Raw genomic sequence first — 17,165 nt, 5'->3', positions numbered from 1 at the left:
AGTCACTTTTCAGAGATGCTCCAGTGAGATCAAGACTGCATTAATCAGCTCAATGTATAATGCACACACTCACAGAGCATCAGCCGTATGACAGCCCAATTACAGCATCTGCCAGAAAGAGCTAATCGCTGCATCTCAATGACACCATCTGACTCACAGAGAGAAAGATGGACAGAGAGAGAGAGATCATGAGACCATGTAAATCAGGCTGAATTGAACAGCAAAGCAAAGCAAGATGAACATAAAATAAATAAAAAAGCCATCAAAGGCAAACGTTAAAGTGATTATCCCACAGATAAGGAGTGCTCTTAGGCACAGAGAAGAGTGGCTTGTGACTGTGTATATACATTATATACTAAGTATTCATTTGATGTGTTTTGGCACGGAGTGAAGGATACCGACCTGCTTGAGGACACAGTATGGATTCCCCTGTACACATTGGCAGAGTATCAGACATTAACCATCAGACACCCACTGTAACTAAACTGCAACATATTTAAAATGGTTTGAACAATAAATAACATTTTTTTAAACTAGATAAGACTTGGTAGAATACAGCTGAAATGTATAAAAGCAAAAAGTTTGAAAAAAAAAAAAAAAACTCCAATCATGCCAAAGCCATACAAAATTATTTTTCATGAATGTGACCTGTAGTATTTGTTTTGCACATGTTTGCTCATAGAAAAATGGCAACAAATTACGTTTTTTTCCCCCTGAATGGTGCATTTCTGCAACAGGGTCACCCATATTCACAAAACAGATCCCACTCGGTAAAGCATGGATAAATTACTCCAAATTATTGATTATTAGATAAACATGCTCACAACGTAGAGAACATATTCAAATTTGAAATGTACTCAATTAATATTCAAAGAAATTCAATAGGTAATGGAATTATAGTAAAAATTCGTCCACACTGGTCCATAAAATGAAAGTTAATTTATTAATTATAAATAATCAAACCATCAATAATTAAATAATCAAAACCAATCAAACCATCATTCAGATGCACTTCACTTCATTTACCTCTTTACATTTAAATTCTAATTGCATTTCTGCAATCTATTAGCTATTTAAGTTTGAATTCCATTTAGATTTTCAAATTGGCATTAAGCATTCTCATTTTGGGTTTTGAATGGTACACGAATGAGTGCTTGTATTTTTAATTATTGAATAGTGTATTGACCTACAAAAACATGTGCTTCCTCATGGTAAAACATAACTATTTCATATGAATTCGCACAGAACTAGTACGAAAACGAAAGCTTGAAGGTCCATCCCTACACATAACTGTCACTGAAACATATAAAATGAGACTGTATGAATTAATACAATTTAGCCACCAATTTGCCAAAACGTAAGATTTTGCCATGAGATTGTGTTGGTTTCCTAATACCTAAATTAACCTTGTCATTTAACATTACAATGCAAAATCCTACAGAATATCCCTGGTTGGTTTAAAGTTAAATACTACAACATGAAACTAAAAAAATGGGAAAAAAATTTCACCAGAATTGGTTAATATCATTAGTCAGTTGCCTAAAAACCCTTTTCTTACGTTGGATTCCCAAAAAACTCTGAACTTCCACCACAGGCAGTGGCTGCTCTTATGCGCTACATCTGCAGAATAAATATTGAAAGATTTCTAAAACATATCCTGTAATGAGAGCTGTAACATGAAGACATCTGCAAGATGGACCTTAAAAAGAGCTGCGGACAATCAGAGCAGAGGGAAGCATGTGCTACTCAAAGGCCACCAGAAGGGGGAGATGAAGGCCAGAGAAGCTAGTCTGCAAACACGACAGCAAGGATCTACCAGACACCTGCTCCATGTGAAGCACATCCAGTAAGGACCGTCACTCTCCTCTGAGCCTCCTGCTTTGGACCTTAATGTCACTAGCTGGATTCACCACACAGTGCGCTCTGTAATAGTGATCCTGGAGTCTTTTCCAAAGTTCACAGCATCTCAACAGGGTACTATTACCTAAGAGATAACAAAAAAGGGGACATTATATATGTGTGCATAAGTGCTGGCATGAAAATTTAGAGCCAACTTGTACACAGGACCTCTGGACACTTTAGCCACATGTAAAAAATGACTGCATGTCATTGCATTAGATAATGAGATAGCAAACCAAATGGCATTTATTTGAAAGAAATATAGCACAGGCAAACTTCTAGAGCAAAACATTCACAAAAAGCAGCATGTTCAGTTTGAAATAGTAAAACAATAGATCTAGGTTTGAAAATGAAGAAAAAAGTATTGTGTCGCTTTGTGTTTGTGAAACATGATGTTGTGAAACATCAAAGGAATAGTTCCCCCAAAAATGAAAATTTCCTGAAAATGTACTCACAATCAGGCCATCCAAGATGAAGATGAGCTTGTTTCTTCATCAGATTTGGAGATATGTAGCATTCCATCACTTGCTCACCAGTGGATCCTCTGCAGTGAATGGGTGCCGTCAGAATAAGAGTCCAAACAGCTGATGAAAACATCACAATAATCCACACCTCTCCAGTCCATCAGATAACATCTTATGAAGCCAAAAGCTGTGTGTTTGTAAGAAACAAATCCATCATTACTTGTGGATTATTGTGATGTTTTCATCAGCTGTTCGGACTCTTATTCTGACGGCACCCATTCACTGCAGAGGATTCATTGGTGAGCAAGTGATGGAATGCTACATATCTCCAAATCTGCTCTGATGAAGAAACAAACTCAAATTTTCAGTAAATTTAATTTTTGGGTAAGCTATTCCTTTAATAGGACATGTTTGCAGTAGTGAGGAAAGATCTAGAATTCGATATTTGATTGAAAATTTTTTCACTGCTTACCCAGAATGCACAGTCCATCCTGTGCACGAGTTATGGCAACATTGACCTGATTTGGATCAGTGATGAATCCAAGTCTTTTTCCAAGCCAGGCTTTACTTGGTCTGTCGCTTTCTATATCAGATATGGAGCAGGAGCGCACAGTAGAGACGATCACATACGGCCACTCACTTCCTGTACACAGCGATTTACATTCAGAGCATTAAACTTTCTGTTCTGTTTTGACAATCGTTATTTACAAAAACAAAGTTTAAGAGTGGGAAGGAGTCTCAAATACAATAAAGACACTTACACAGAGAACAGAAAACCAGTTAAAACAAAAATAAACATGCATAAGAAATATCAAATCAAATAAAAGCTTTCCTAAAATATATGGTAAAATTAAAATAAAGACTGGATACAGAGACTTTAATTAGAATTCTAAAAGGTGAATAATCAGAATAACACACCTTGGCTTTTCATAATTGTGCAAACAGTGACATTTGCAATACCACTCTTCTCGGCTGTCTTTTTGATTTCTGATACCTGTGCGTTGTAAGGGGTCAGAATTGCAATATGCTCAGGTGCCACACCTGACTGATTAATCAACAGATCTGCCACACAGACCTGGGGGAAAAAATTTAATATATATGTATACACACACACACACACACACACACAAGGGAATACTGTCTGGGAATATGATGCACTGAGTGAGAATGATATGTTTCATCATTACAACTCATGCTGCCTTCAAGTTCTCAGACGTAATTCCTGCTTATAATGTGACATGAACGTGTAATTTTATGTTTTATCACTGTATATATAATATGAATTTTGTCACGCAAGCCTGTAGCCTCTTAAACGGCTAAATGACTAGTACTTTCTGTCAGATTTTACGTTCTTCATCAACTGCACAAATGTTGTTTACCGTCAACATTAAAAAGTCAGAATCAATTTCAACATGCTTCCACCATAATTAATTATCAACACATCACAGGTGAATAGGGTAAAACACCACCAATTTACTTGCATTCAGATTTGCAAAATTGTTTAGTGTTACAAGATTTTAAAAATGTTTTTGGAATATGCAAATGAAGCATTGTATAATTAAATATGGGCTAATTTGCATACATTTCCAGGATAGAAATCTGAACACTGGATAAAGCAATGTTCAAAACTCTTATTTTGTATTGTTGACATTAGAGGTTTTTACAGCACAAGAACAAGATAAACTCACCCACTTTTCTTGACTGAATGACTTTTGTAGCTTTAATAAGGATTAATCTATATTTAATTCATACAGTGAATTGAATTAATATGTATTATTTTAAAATGGCTGCTATGCCCCTGCTTGTATCATTCTGAGGTGAACTGAAAGCAGCATTAGGCTCTGACTTACAGCTTGCTCTGCCTCCTCAGTGTTGGCCACCGAGTTCTCATTGCCCTTTTCTGTGGATATAACTAAACTGTGTTCTTTTCCTTGCACATGGCCAAACAGGATCGCCGTTGGCAGTCCGTACTTGTTAAGCAGGTAGCGGGGTCCTCGTTCAGCTCCGGATTTCAGTATTCCTTTATAAAACTCTTCTGAAGGAAACCTGCAAATTTCTTCATGCTAACAAATGTGTGCATTTGTTGAAGACAAAAGCAAAATGAAAACTTTGTTAGACTTTTTACAGAATGTTTTCTATTGTTATTTGAGGGAGGATCTTAGCGCATTTATCAGTTATTTTACCATTCTGTACTGTGTGTCCAGCATTATGGCCAGATCCATGTAGCGTTCAAACAGAGACTGCTGCATGCCCATCTTTTTCACGAGGGCACACTGCACTATCGGCCGTATCTGTTGATGATCGCCCAGCAAAACAATCTGAAAAATGACTTTTCTTTTGAAAAGATGCATGTCTTTCATTCCTATACACAATGGCTATACACTGTATATTGTCTTACGTGCCCTCTAGAAGCTTGCGTTCTGCAAGTTAATGGTGCATTATAGTGCACAAAACCACTTTCACAGACTTTTACATTAACTGTTCCCTCCTGGTGGAATGACCTACCCAACTCAATCCAAGCAGCTGAGTCCTTAGCCATCGTCAAGAAACGGCTAAAAACACATCTCTTCCATATTCACTTGACTCTCTAACTCTAGCACTTTCTATTCTTTTTCTATTGTTTTGACTTGTTTTATTTTAATTTTAAAACAAAGACCCTCTAACACTAGCATTCCCTATTCTTTATCTATTCTATCTACTTGTTTTTCTTTTTATTATAAAATAAAAACCTTGCAATGTGTACCGCTTTAGGCTAACCGAGACTTGTCACAGCACTTACATATGAAGCATTGTATAATTAAATATGGGCTAATTTGCATACATTTCCAGGATAGAAATCTGAACACTGGATAAAGCAATGTTCAAAACTCTTATTTTGTATTGTTGACATTAGAGGTTTTTACAGCACAAGAACAAGATAAACTCACCCACTTTTCTTGACTGAATGACTTTTGTAGCTTTAATAAGGATTAATCTATATTTAATTCATACAGTGAATTGAATTAATATGTATTATTTTAAAATGGCTGCTATGCCCCTGCTTGTATCATTCTGAGGTGAACTGAAAGCAGCATTAGGCTCTGACTTACAGCTTGCTCTGCCTCCTCAGTGTTGGCCACCGAGTTCTCATTGCCCTTTTCTGTGGATATAACTAAACTGTGTTCTTTTCCTTGCACATGGCCAAACAGGATCGCCGTTGGCAGTCCGTACTTGTTAAGCAGGTAGCGGGGTCCTCGTTCAGCTCCGGATTTCAGTATTCCTTTATAAAACTCTTCTGAAGGAAACCTGCAAATTTCTTCATGCTAACAAATGTGTGCATTTGTTGAAGACAAAAGCAAAATGAAAACTTTGTTAGACTTTTTACAGAATGTTTTCTATTGTTATTTGAGGGAGGATCTTAGCGCATTTATCAGTTATTTTACCATTCTGTACTGTGTGTCCAGCATTATGGCCAGATCCATGTAGCGTTCAAACAGAGACTGCTGCATGCCCATCTTTTTCACGAGGGCACACTGCACTATCGGCCGTATCTGTTGATGATCGCCCAGCAAAACAATCTGAAAAATGACTTTTCTTTTGAAAAGATGCATGTCTTTCATTCCTATACACAATGGCTATACACTGTATATTGTCTTACGTGCCCTCTAGAAGCTTGCGTTCTGCAAGTTAATGGTGCATTATAGTGCACAAAACCACTTTCACAGACTTTTACATTAACTGTTCCCTCCTGGTGGAATGACCTACCCAACTCAATCCAAGCAGCTGAGTCCTTAGCCATCGTCAAGAAACGGCTAAAAACACATCTCTTCCATATTCACTTGACTCTCTAACTCTAGCACTTTCTATTCTTTTTCTATTGTTTTGACTTGTTTTATTTTAATTTTAAAACAAAGACCCTCTAACACTAGCATTCCCTATTCTTTATCTATTCTATCTACTTGTTTTTCTTTTTATTATAAAATAAAAACCTTGCAATGTGTACCGCGTTAGGCTAACCGAGACTTGTCACAGCACTTACATATTATTGCCCTTTTGTTGGTTTTTATTGCCTCTGCTGTCCTCATTTGTAAGTCACTTTGGATAAAAGCGTCTGCTAAATGACTAAATGTCTTGCAGAATGGATTAGTGTGCACATCTGTCCATAAGTCTTCTGCTTACTTCAGCTAGATGTATATTACCTTATTATTATTATTTTTTTTAATACAAATTTTTCTTGAAAATTTCTCAATGTACTGATAGTAGGTTAATTGCCTACTAGTGAAACAGTATGCATTATGCAAAAAACATTAGAAACGGTAGTATGGTGCTTTCTTGTTGGAAATTTTTTTTTTGTTTTATTCCAACTTTGTCTGAACAAAAGATTTGTCAAGAAAGACACATTAAAGGATTTTGTTGATATTTCAGACAGGAAATAAAAGGCCAATTTGAGCACATTGCATTGTGGGATTCAGTCTTCCATGCAGTGAGTTCATCTATATACAGTGCACCATATATATGTGCTATGCTATGCTTAACAAAGCCATTGTTTTTGCTCTATAGATTATCAGAGTGCATTGTAGATTATAAAAATGGCACTGTATAGGGAATGAAATTTTTCCACCAAATAATTGGACCAAATGGCTAAAGGCACTACATAAGGAACAGGGGCAATTTTGGACAGACTTTGAGACAACCTGCTGCAAATGGCACAAGTCTCTTCCATCTGACAGAATCTCTTTGGTTTTGTTTGAAAACTGATGATGATGATGATGATGTCATCCCAGCACTCACCTGCTTTGGATTGTTGGAAACTAATGGGATGAAGGCCTCTGGTTCTGTTGCCATGGCACATTCATCAATGAGAATCTGCCGGAAATCCATGACCGCCAGGATTTCGGGTTTTAACGCTGATGAGCAGGTGCACAACACTACATCATACTTCTGAATCTCATGCTTATGAGCTTCCTTCAACAGTTTCCTGTAGCTGCAAAGTCACATTTACCACATTACCAGAATGATGATGGCAATGACAGAAACACTGCGTTGTAGAGTAATAGCTCATATAGGATAAATTCAATGCTCTTACTTTTTCTGGCATATCTTTATATTGGATATATCGCTCTGATTTTTTCTTAATGCCTCACAATAAATTATCTTACTTTTCTCTCATTCATGCATCATTGTGGCAAGCCTCTGAATGCAAAAAAAATACAGAAATTTTACTCACGTCTCTACTTCATCCTCTGTTAATTTGTACTGTTCAAATTTTTTAATTTCTTCCGAAAAAGGATTCTCAGGTTTACGAACAAGGTACATTAGTGTAATATTCCTGCAACAAAATCAGACGTTTAATGGGTATATTCACACACTATTTGTTGTGATGTCTGTAATGTGGGTTCAAAGGTCCACCACTGGTAGACAGTATCACTTTCACATTCAAAGATAATTTATGCCTTCCATAAGTTGCGTAGATGTACATTTCTAAAACCCAAAAGTTTAATAAAGGTATTGTACCAGCTAATTAGCCATGTTTTCCTTATTCTTAATAAAAATGAATATTTAGCCTCTCAAAAATCAAGATATTGACATTATTTTTTGATGTGAATATATAAAACGTACATTTCTAGATTCAACATTTTTTGTTCTACAGACTATGATAAGTACATATGCAAGTACTATATATATAAACATTTGGTTTTCAACCACTAAAAATGGGTCAAATTCAACAATTTGCATGTGGAGCCACATTGAGGTCCCCATATATCTGGGATAGAACTATATGTGGTCTTAAAAATTAAGACACCAAAAGAAAAAGGATCTAAAAGGATATTGAGATATCTTTAAAATTTATTGAGTTACAGGCATGCCATCTTTGGAAAAAGAAAAAAAGTTTTTTTGTTTTTTTTTGGAATGGTCACTATTGGCATATAATACAAGGATTGCTAAAACAGATTTTTAACAGGTTTTACTAATAGACCTAGTAATCTCTGTGTAAAAAAATAATAAGTATGCTGCCATCTTTCTAAAGTAATTTACCGCCATGCAATTTGGCTCCAAAATCTTTTGAACCCGTCTACAAAATAGTGGCTCTTACTTGAGCTCCTCTTTTGGTTTTTCATCCCTGAGGGATTTGCGGCAAAGCTTTAGGTCACTGCCTGTATAGGGAAATTCACGCATTTCCATCTGGTCACAGTAGATTCTCAGAGGCTTTAGGACTCCCTTGAGTTTCAACAACTGCTCTGGGACACAAGATCAATGGGTCATGTAAGTACAGTTTATCAGGTAAAACAGAGCCTGAAACATACTCTATGCATGCATGAAAATGCCAATGCTTCAAACAAGTTTGATTTTATTTGTCATTGCACTTGGTACTATCGTTCCCTTAGGAACTGAGTTTTATCCCCACCAAAGTAAAACAAGAATGATGGAACTGCACTGGCCAAACATTTGTGCCTTGTATACAGTAAGTTTCTGGCTTCCTTATAAAAACTCAATTAATTCTAAAATTGTATAAACAATCAGACTAAGGTATATGCTATATATTAAAAAAGACCACCAAACACAATTCACCTGCAACAATGTCCACAGACTTGTTGGAAGGTCCACAGTAGAGGATGGCAGGCCTTTTGGGGGGTTTCTGATCAGGGTTTGCTTTGAAAGATTTGGAAGAGGCCAGAAAGTCTTGGTTCTTCTTGAAATACCAGTAAACAATGTGAATACCAACCACTGTTTTCCCAGTACCTGTGGATGAAATATCATATGAGTAAATTTCTTCAGCATTTTCCACAACACATCTCCATTCCCAAAACTGCAAATCAGTCTGATTATTTAGTCAGTATGGATTTTTGCATTTTCTGACACTCTACTCACAACAGTGAACAAAATGAGCCTGCAATGGACAAATCTGTGAAATCAAATATCAGTTTGTGACATTTAGTGAATTGCTTAATACTGAAACTAAAAAAAGTGACCTTGCAAAGTTCTACAACAATTACTAAAGCAACTATATTATTACTACATATGTATTTTAAACAGTACCTGGTGGGCCCTGGATCACAGTGAAAGGTTTCTTCACAGCCTCCTCAACAGCTTTCTGCTGGCTCTTATTCAGATGTGGCAGGTTCAGGCTTTCATCCACATTGTCCAAGTTGATATTTTCATATGCCTCTAAGACAAGAAGGTTTCCACCACATTAAAATAACAGTTACATAAGATATCCATAGACCAGACCAGACACAACAGTATTGTAGAGGTTTTCATTCATTCCAATTTTTTTTTAATTAATAGTAGGTTTTGTAAAGAAATTAATGTGTAGGCAAAATTTATATTGCAGTTATCTTTGCATTTTACTCATGTCTTTAGTTCAGTTCATTTTTACTGATATGCATTTAGTTCAGTTTAATTTTTCAGGAAAGGCACAGCAAGAGTAGTTCCAGACAGGTCTGACTGTGTTACAATTACATATCACTTATTACTAATTATTAATTTCAAAGTTCCTTACAGCCTACAAAAACATGCTAAATGTCTTGTAATGAAATATCTGGGTATTCCAGAGAGCTGATTATGTGACATATGTTTAAGGGTAAGTATGTATCATGGATCTGCATTCAAACATTTTCTATAATGTATTTCTATAATAAAAATACATGTGTGATATTAATTAGCATCCAACAAACAATATAAATCTTATTCTCTGTGATTAAAGATTAAATGAAAAATGATTGTATAACCACTAAATTAGATGGCGATGTGCACTAAGTATGTAAATGCCCATTGACAAAAAGAGAAAATAGTAGTATGGCTTGCTTTTTCTTAGTGTTTGTTTCCATAGTTACTCGTCAGTTCGTTGCTCTGTTGAGAATGTCTTGTGTGTTAACCGTGAACATACTCTATTGACTGAACTTACTCCCGGACACATTTTTGGAACCAGCACACCTCAAGTAAGCAAGGTTTGGGTTAATCAACCGAGATGTCAGGGTATATGTGACGGTAAATTAACCTTGCTTTCTGGAATAATCCAGAATAATCTGAACAATGAGGTATGTTATAAGGTGTGGTAGCTGTAGTATAAGTGTAATAATTGACTCCAAGCCTTGATGAATACAATATTGTTTGTAATTTGCTTCTAATAAAAAAAATAACTAGAATGTGAATATATATCATTATTGTGAAATTAAATTACTCATTTTGTGAAATATGATTTTTGGGCATATCGCCCACACCTAGCTGCCATGTTGCTGCACTTACTAGCATTCAGTTTTTCAAGTCGTTGATTAGTGGCGACATTCTTCACCAGGTTATTAGCCCGTTTTAAGTTTTCAATCACATGTTCTCTGACCCTGCAAAAAGACTGCATTAGCATATGTATAATTATGTATAAATCTGAAATGCATCAGCAGGATAAACATCACTCACAAATACGGAATTTTTTTGGGAATGACCTCAATGGTGAAGTTTGGTCCCTGTTCAAAAACCTTGGGTGGAATGTAACTCACAGATATTTTCGTGATCTGAAATGTCATTTTGTTTTGATTGTCTCCATTCTTTGGTTTCTTTGGTTTGGTGGTTACTGCATGTGCAACCCATGTAAAAGGTAGTGAACCCTGCAGGTCTAAAATTTCAGAACTATCCAGATGTTTTGGATCACTCTTACTGTTCTTCAGTTTCTGATCTCTTAGTCTGATGCACAAGAAGCAGTTACTAAGGTCAAACTCCAGAGACCACTGTTTTTTCTGAGTCTTTGTCAGATAAAAGAACCCTTGGAGATTTGTTTCATCTCTATTCCATGTTATACGAACACCCTCTAAGATGATGCTGTTATTTTCTTCCAAAGCATTGTAAGCGGTGTCTATCTGACATAGTTGGCTCCAGATGTTCTGGTACTCATTGTAGCTTTCATAGAAAGGCTTTGATGCATTGCACACTGTTTTGGAAAAACAATCAATAGGGTTTCTCGTGTGCTCCAAACAGATCTCAAAACATTGATTAACACTGAGAAGTTGAACTACAGGAACTGGAAAGCCATCTTTGAGTTCAGTCCCAAGCTGCACCTGAACAACCGTGCCTAACTTCAGCTCCATGGTTAGTTCCTTATAATGGCGTTGTTCTGTTGAACAAGCCTCATTTGTCACACTTTCCTTTTCTTCATCCTCCCCTTTTTTCATGTCTTGGAGGCATTGCTCAATCTTAACCCAATCCTGCTGTTTCACAGCAGATACCAGTCTTTTCCACAAGTTGCTTGACACTGATGTCACATTCTTCATGGGCTTTAACGGATACGAATTCTTGAATGATTCACTGAATGAATACACTCTTCTCTTCCAATGAAGGGTCATGGCGTTCTTTTCCTTGTTGTAACTTGGCTGATCCACAACTTTAAGTTGCTTGTACATGATGGTGATGACGTCTAACTTAGAATGTAGTGGGAATGATATTGTGAATTCATGCCCCTGTGGAGTGAGCTGGTCCACCACCGCAAGCTTAACCACATCTTTGGGTTCAAACTGAACCTTTTTTAGTCTCAACACCAGAGCATCATACTTCTCTTCTGCATCCATGCCAGTTTGGCAGAACCTATTGATTTCAACTTGAGTGTAGTCAGCTTGCTTTAGGATCTCCTTAGACAGCATGGTGTGCAGAAGTCTCTGCAAGATAAGGTCCAGATAACGCCTCATAGGAGATGACGCCCAGGTGTAGGCGTTCAGCCGTAAATCATAGTGACCCAACCTGGAATCCGTTGAGGAACATGACCGAAGGATGACAGCTTTCTTCTGAATGTCACGAAACTCCCGCACCATAGGGATAAGTGTCGGATGGATTTCATCCGAAAAAATTAACTGCATCAGATTATAATAGTCTTTGCTCTGTGCAAACTCTTCCATCTTTTGAAATATGGATGTGAATATGTTAAATGGTATGCCATTGTGCTCCATATTTTCATATTGTGGATTGGACCAAACATGCTCTTCACTATGTTCAGTATCTACTTCACAGATATTTGAAAAGTAAGGCGACATGGGAATTAGCTCAACGTATTTCTTCTTAAACTGAGTTAGTTGTTCTGAGTCCGGCTCCCTGTGGCACCTCAGTGGTGTGAGATCTCTTGTGACGTCTGTAGATATGAGTTCTTCAGCTGCAGCACTATTGTAGAGATTCATTAGTTCCTCCACCATTGCATGAGAGCAACTTTGCCCTGCCTGCCTCCCAAACAGCCATCCATCTTCCAGCCTGCATTTTCGGTGCTCTTCGGAGAAACGGTAAGCGACAGCTACACAATCCTCCACGCAAGAGAACCGCAGAGGCTCAGTGTCATCCAAGCAGTACTTCTGAATAATTTGGTCAGCCTCTTCGTATGACATCCGTCTGTCAGATATAATCAGGGTTTCAGCAAAATCAAAGTTTAGTATATTGCTTGTTTTCTTGTCAATGTCTATCAGCAGGGATATGGCTTTCCGTTTCTTTTCAGGCAAAACACTCAAGTGGTCATTGCTCAGCTCTCTTGAAAACATGAAGGTCACGTCTCCCTTCTCTGGAGTGTAAATTGTTTTGCCACACAGTCTAGCGAATTGGTCTTGCTCGCTATCTTTGGAAATGCAACTTGCGACATCTGTAATGTGAATACCAATCTGATAGCGATCACAGTTAATTTCACTCACACTAATGGCGTCATCCAGGTCTTCAGCTGTAGGTGGGTCAATGGTGAAAGTGATAATGTCACACAAATTCATCCTGTCTAAAGCCTTATCGTCTTCACGTTGTAGTTTGAATGGTGGAGGTGTGTCTTTACAGCCAAGTTCAATGTATAGCATTTCATCCAAAGCATCACACTCTGGAATTACATTTGTAACCACTCCGAGAGGGTATGTTTTCCCATGTTCCCATTTTATAACCTTGACTATCAACATTTGATTCTCAGCAATATTTACAAATTCCTTTCTGACCCAGCGTCCACACTTGTATTGTCGTAGTTCAACTATCCCCATGTCAGGCTTTGTTTGAACTGTTCGTATTCTGGTCATGTGTTTGTTAACAGGTGTAACAAGTTTTGGGTTGCCTTCCACCATCTTACAGATGAAGGTTAGGGAGTTTTCATCTCTATTTATTAGTCCGACAACCCTCCCTTTTAACATTTCACCTTCCTGCGGACACTGTTCTCTGTTCAAGATCTCTACACAGACATCATCTCCAGGAAAAGACCTGCCCACATTTTCTCTTCCAGAGATTTTGATACAGAGTGTTGGTTCGTCGAGGGGCCTGGCATACGCCTTATTGTGTCTTTCCATTACAAGTTTACAGTGTTTGAAAACATCTGGATTGGTATTCAAAAGTTCTTCAATATCTTTCTTGCAGAGTTCCTCATCAAATTCAGAGTCAGACTCCAGACTTGTGCATTCATAGAGGGTTTTGCAAACGGTCTTGGAGTGATTCTCCTCTGCGTTGCTGCTGCTAGCAGAGTCACTCTCTTCTGATACAGAGGTATCCATGTAATTCTGTTTGGATGTGCACCTGCAAACAGAAATTGAGATATTAGGCACTTAATGTCAGCATGAAATGAAAATTTACCATTATCTTTTCTGTAAATGCATGATCTTAAGGTTTTTGACCAGGGAACGTACTCAGTTACTAACATAACCTCGGTTCCCTGAGATACGGGAACGAGTACTGCGTCTGCTAAGACGCTATGGGGAAAACTCATTTTTCTCTGAAGCCTTTTCAATAACGCAATGTAACTGCATGGCCATTGGTTCGTGCAGTGAAATAAAAAACAAACCAATGGCTCAGCAGCGGAGCTGCACAAGCCTATGGCGATGAAGCCCGCCAGAGCCCGCCAGAATGGGCGGGGCAATCTGGCTATATAAGCAGCCATTTCGCCATAGGATCCTCAGGTTACTTCGACTGAAGCGATGACTGAGTTGTGCGGCCAGCAACGCAGTACTCGTTCCCGTATCTCAGGGAACCGAGGTTACGTTAGTAACTGAGTACGTTCCCTATCGATACTTCATTCGTACTGCGTCTGCTAAGATGCTATGGGGAACTACTACAATCCCGCCGCGCTATGCTAGAGAAACGACTAATACCTGACTTGCCTTAAGCACCCAAGGGGGCTCAGAGGGACCAAGTATTTTGCAGGGAAGCCCCGCAGGAGGCAATAGGGCCAAAGCTCACAGTGGTCGGCCCGACCTTGAGTAATCGTTCCAAGAGAAAATGGTACAGCTTCGGAACTCAGTGAGGGCCAAGAGCGTACAGGTACAGGTACACTGGTTGTCATGTGACAAGAGTGAGCCCTTTTATGCAGACAGAACCCGAGCCTGTAAGGCCAGGATGTCCAGATTATAAAACCTGGCAAATGTGGACAGCGAGGCCCAGCCGGCCGCCACACATATTTCTGCAATGGACACACTGCTAGACCAAGCCCAGGAAGAGGCGATGCCTCTAGTTGAGTGGGCTCTTACTCCCATGGGGTATTGTAGGCCTAAAGAAGAGTACGCTAGTGCAATAGCATCAATTATCCATTTGGAAAGTCTCTGCTTCGTGACCGGAAACCCTTTGGTGTGGCTGCCGAAGCATACAAAGAGCTGTTCCGACTGCCTGAACGGGGCGGAACGCTCAATATAAAATATAAAAACGCCCTGAAGGGGCAGAGTAAATTCAACTCTTAGTCTTGCTCTGAAGAAGGAAGCGCCGACAGAGTTATTACCTGTGCTCTGAATGGAGTAGAGTGCACCTTATGTATGTAACTATGCCTTGGTTTCAGGACGACTTTAGAGTCGCTGGGCCAGAATTCTAGGCAGGTGGGGCTCACAGAGAGCGCCTGCAGATCTCCCATATGCTTTACCGATGCTAACACCAGTAGCAGAGCGGTCTTTAGGGGACGAAGGTCAATGTACTGTAGTGGATAAAAGGGAGGGCTCCTTAGAGCTCTCAACACCGTGGGCAGATCCCATATAGGGACGGTGACGGGGCGAGGCGGGTTGAGCCTCCTAGATCCCTTAAAAAAATTAACAACTACGTTGTTTCTGCCCACCGATTGGCCAGCTACAGGAGCGTGAGAGGCTGCTATAGCTGCTACATAGACCTTGAGCGTGGAAGGGGAGCGACCCTTATCCAACAGCTCTTGCAGGAAGGACAATATCAGAGATTTGTCGCAGGAAATTGGGTCTGCGCCGCGGGCTGTACACCAGGCGGAGAAGACAGACCATTTAAGGGCATAGAGGCGTCTCGTAGACGGTGCTCTAGCCTGAGAGATTGTATTTAGTACGCTCTCGGGGAGGTCCGCAGACTCCCATCGAGAGGCCAAAGGTGTAGAGCCCACAGCTCGGGCTGGGGGTGCCATATCGTTCTGTTCGCCTGAGAAAGGAGGTCCTGTCTCAGGGGGATGGGCCTCGGGGCTGCTGAGAGCAGCCGAGACAGCTCTGCGAACCAGTTTTGGTTCCTCCAGAGTGGGGCCACTAACAGAACCTTGTGTTTCTGTTCCCTGATTCGCCTGATTACCTGTGGGATCAGGGCAACCGGGAGAAAGCGTAAAGGAGGAGGTTGGGCCAGTCGTGGGCCAACACATCCCTGTCCTTTGAAAAATAAGTTGGGCAATGAATGTTTGAGGTGTTTCTGAGGTGAAGAGGTCAACCTCTGCCTTGCCGAAGATCTCCCAGACTCTTTGAACCGTTTGTGGGTGGAGCATCCACTTTTCTGAGGGGACCTTGCTCCGAGATAGCATGTCTGCTCCTTGGTTCAACCTGCCCGGCACATGCGTTGCTCTCAGTGAACGCAAGTTGAGCTGTGCCTATTCCAAGAGGCGCTTCGAGGAGAGACCGCCCTGGCGATTTATATAGGACACCAGCGTAATGCTGTCCGAGCGGACTAAAATGTGGTGTCCCCTTAGGTCTGGCAGAAAGGTGTGAAGGCCCAAACATAGTGCCAGCATTTCTAGGGAGTTGATGTGAAGCCGACCTTCCTCTTTCGACCAGTGGTCGAAAGCCGGTTTGCCGACGCGCAGCGCTCCCCAACCTGTGTTGGAAGCATCTGTCGAGACCACCTTCCTTCTGCAGACCATTTCCAGGTGCACGCCCCGTTCCATCCACTGAGGGTCTTTCCAAAGGGCCAGAGCTGCTATGCAGGCCTGGTCCACCTTGATACGAAGCCATCATATACGCCAGGTATGGGATGGAACTCGTGGTTTCAGCCAGTACTGAAGGGGCCGCATGCGAAGCAGGCCCAACTGAAGTACCACAGACGCGGAGGCCATGAGGCTCAGCATCCTCTAAAATGCCTTGAGAGGGTGAGAGGCTCCAACATGAACAAGGCCGCGAGCTGCTGAATGGCCAGTGCACGTTCTGGCATTATTACCGCCCTTATTTGGGCTGAGTCGAGAACTCTTCCCAGGAACGATATCCGTTGGCTGGGGAACAGCGCGCTCTTAGCAAAATTGACCCTGAGTCCCAGGCATTCTAAGTGGCTGAGGAGGAAGGATCTGCGAAATAGTAGCTCATCCTCCAACTGGGCCAAGAGGAGCCAGTCGTCGAGGTAATTCAGAATGCGGATTCCCATCTGTCTCAGCGGGGAAAGAGCCGCATCCATGCACTTCGTAAAAGTGCGAGGAGCTAGGGACAGTCCAAAGTGAAGGACCGTGTATTGACATGCCACTCCCTCGAAGGCGAATCTCAAGAATCGTCTGTGGTGGGGGGCTATCTGGATGTGAAAGTAGGCGTCTTTCAGATCCAGCGAAAAGAACCCGTCCCCTGGGCACACTTGTGAGAGGATCTGTTTCAATGTAATCATCCTGAACGGCCGTTTCATGAGGGCGCGGTTCAGGTGCCTGAGATCGAG

At 40.2% G+C, this 17,165-nt stretch overlaps 2 protein-coding genes across 3 annotated transcripts in view; both read right to left on the bottom strand.

The window, feature by feature from the left end:
• Positions 1 to 1,061: 1,061 nt before the first annotated feature.
• On the bottom strand, positions 1,062 to 11,101 carry LOC107662248 (helicase with zinc finger domain 2-like). Of its 2 annotated transcripts, XR_001631197.1 has the most exons (13): positions 10,758 to 11,101; positions 10,590 to 10,681; positions 9,381 to 9,509; positions 8,913 to 9,083; positions 8,437 to 8,581; positions 7,570 to 7,671; positions 7,134 to 7,326; positions 5,786 to 5,920; positions 5,453 to 5,665; positions 3,282 to 3,438; positions 2,836 to 3,006; positions 1,700 to 1,984; positions 1,062 to 1,620 (listed from the first exon to the last, which is right to left on the bottom strand). XR_001631197.1 is itself a non-coding variant. In XM_016452193.1 (12 exons), exons 1-12 carry the CDS (start codon positions 10,862 to 10,864, stop codon positions 1,857 to 1,859), a joined length of 1,743 nt encoding a protein of 580 aa, XP_016307679.1. In that variant the 5' UTR covers positions 10,865 to 11,101; the 3' UTR covers positions 1,062 to 1,856. The 2 variants fall into 2 exon arrangements, 1 of the variants encoding a protein (XP_016307679.1); XM_016452193.1 differs by having other exon boundaries at positions 1,062 to 1,984.
• LOC107662316 (helicase with zinc finger domain 2) overlaps positions 11,017 to 17,165 on the bottom strand; it is a 29,255-nt gene continuing 23,106 nt past the window's right edge. The window contains exons 2-3 of the mRNA XM_016452302.1: positions 11,137 to 13,847; positions 11,017 to 11,021 (exon numbers count right to left, since the gene is read on the bottom strand). Of these exons, the coding sequence (XP_016307788.1) occupies positions 11,017 to 11,021; positions 11,137 to 13,847 (2,716 nt within the window). The remainder of the gene's footprint in view (positions 11,022 to 11,136; positions 13,848 to 17,165) is intronic.

The sequence above is a fragment of the Sinocyclocheilus anshuiensis genome, unplaced genomic scaffold (genome assembly GCF_001515605.1).
Source record: "Sinocyclocheilus anshuiensis isolate Anshui unplaced genomic scaffold, SAMN03320099.WGS_v1.1 scaffold579, whole genome shotgun sequence".
NCBI lineage: Eukaryota > Metazoa > Chordata > Actinopteri > Cypriniformes > Cyprinidae > Sinocyclocheilus > Sinocyclocheilus anshuiensis.
The sequence above is the reverse complement of the archived record's forward strand: the minus strand, read 5'-3'. Positions and strand labels throughout refer to the sequence as shown.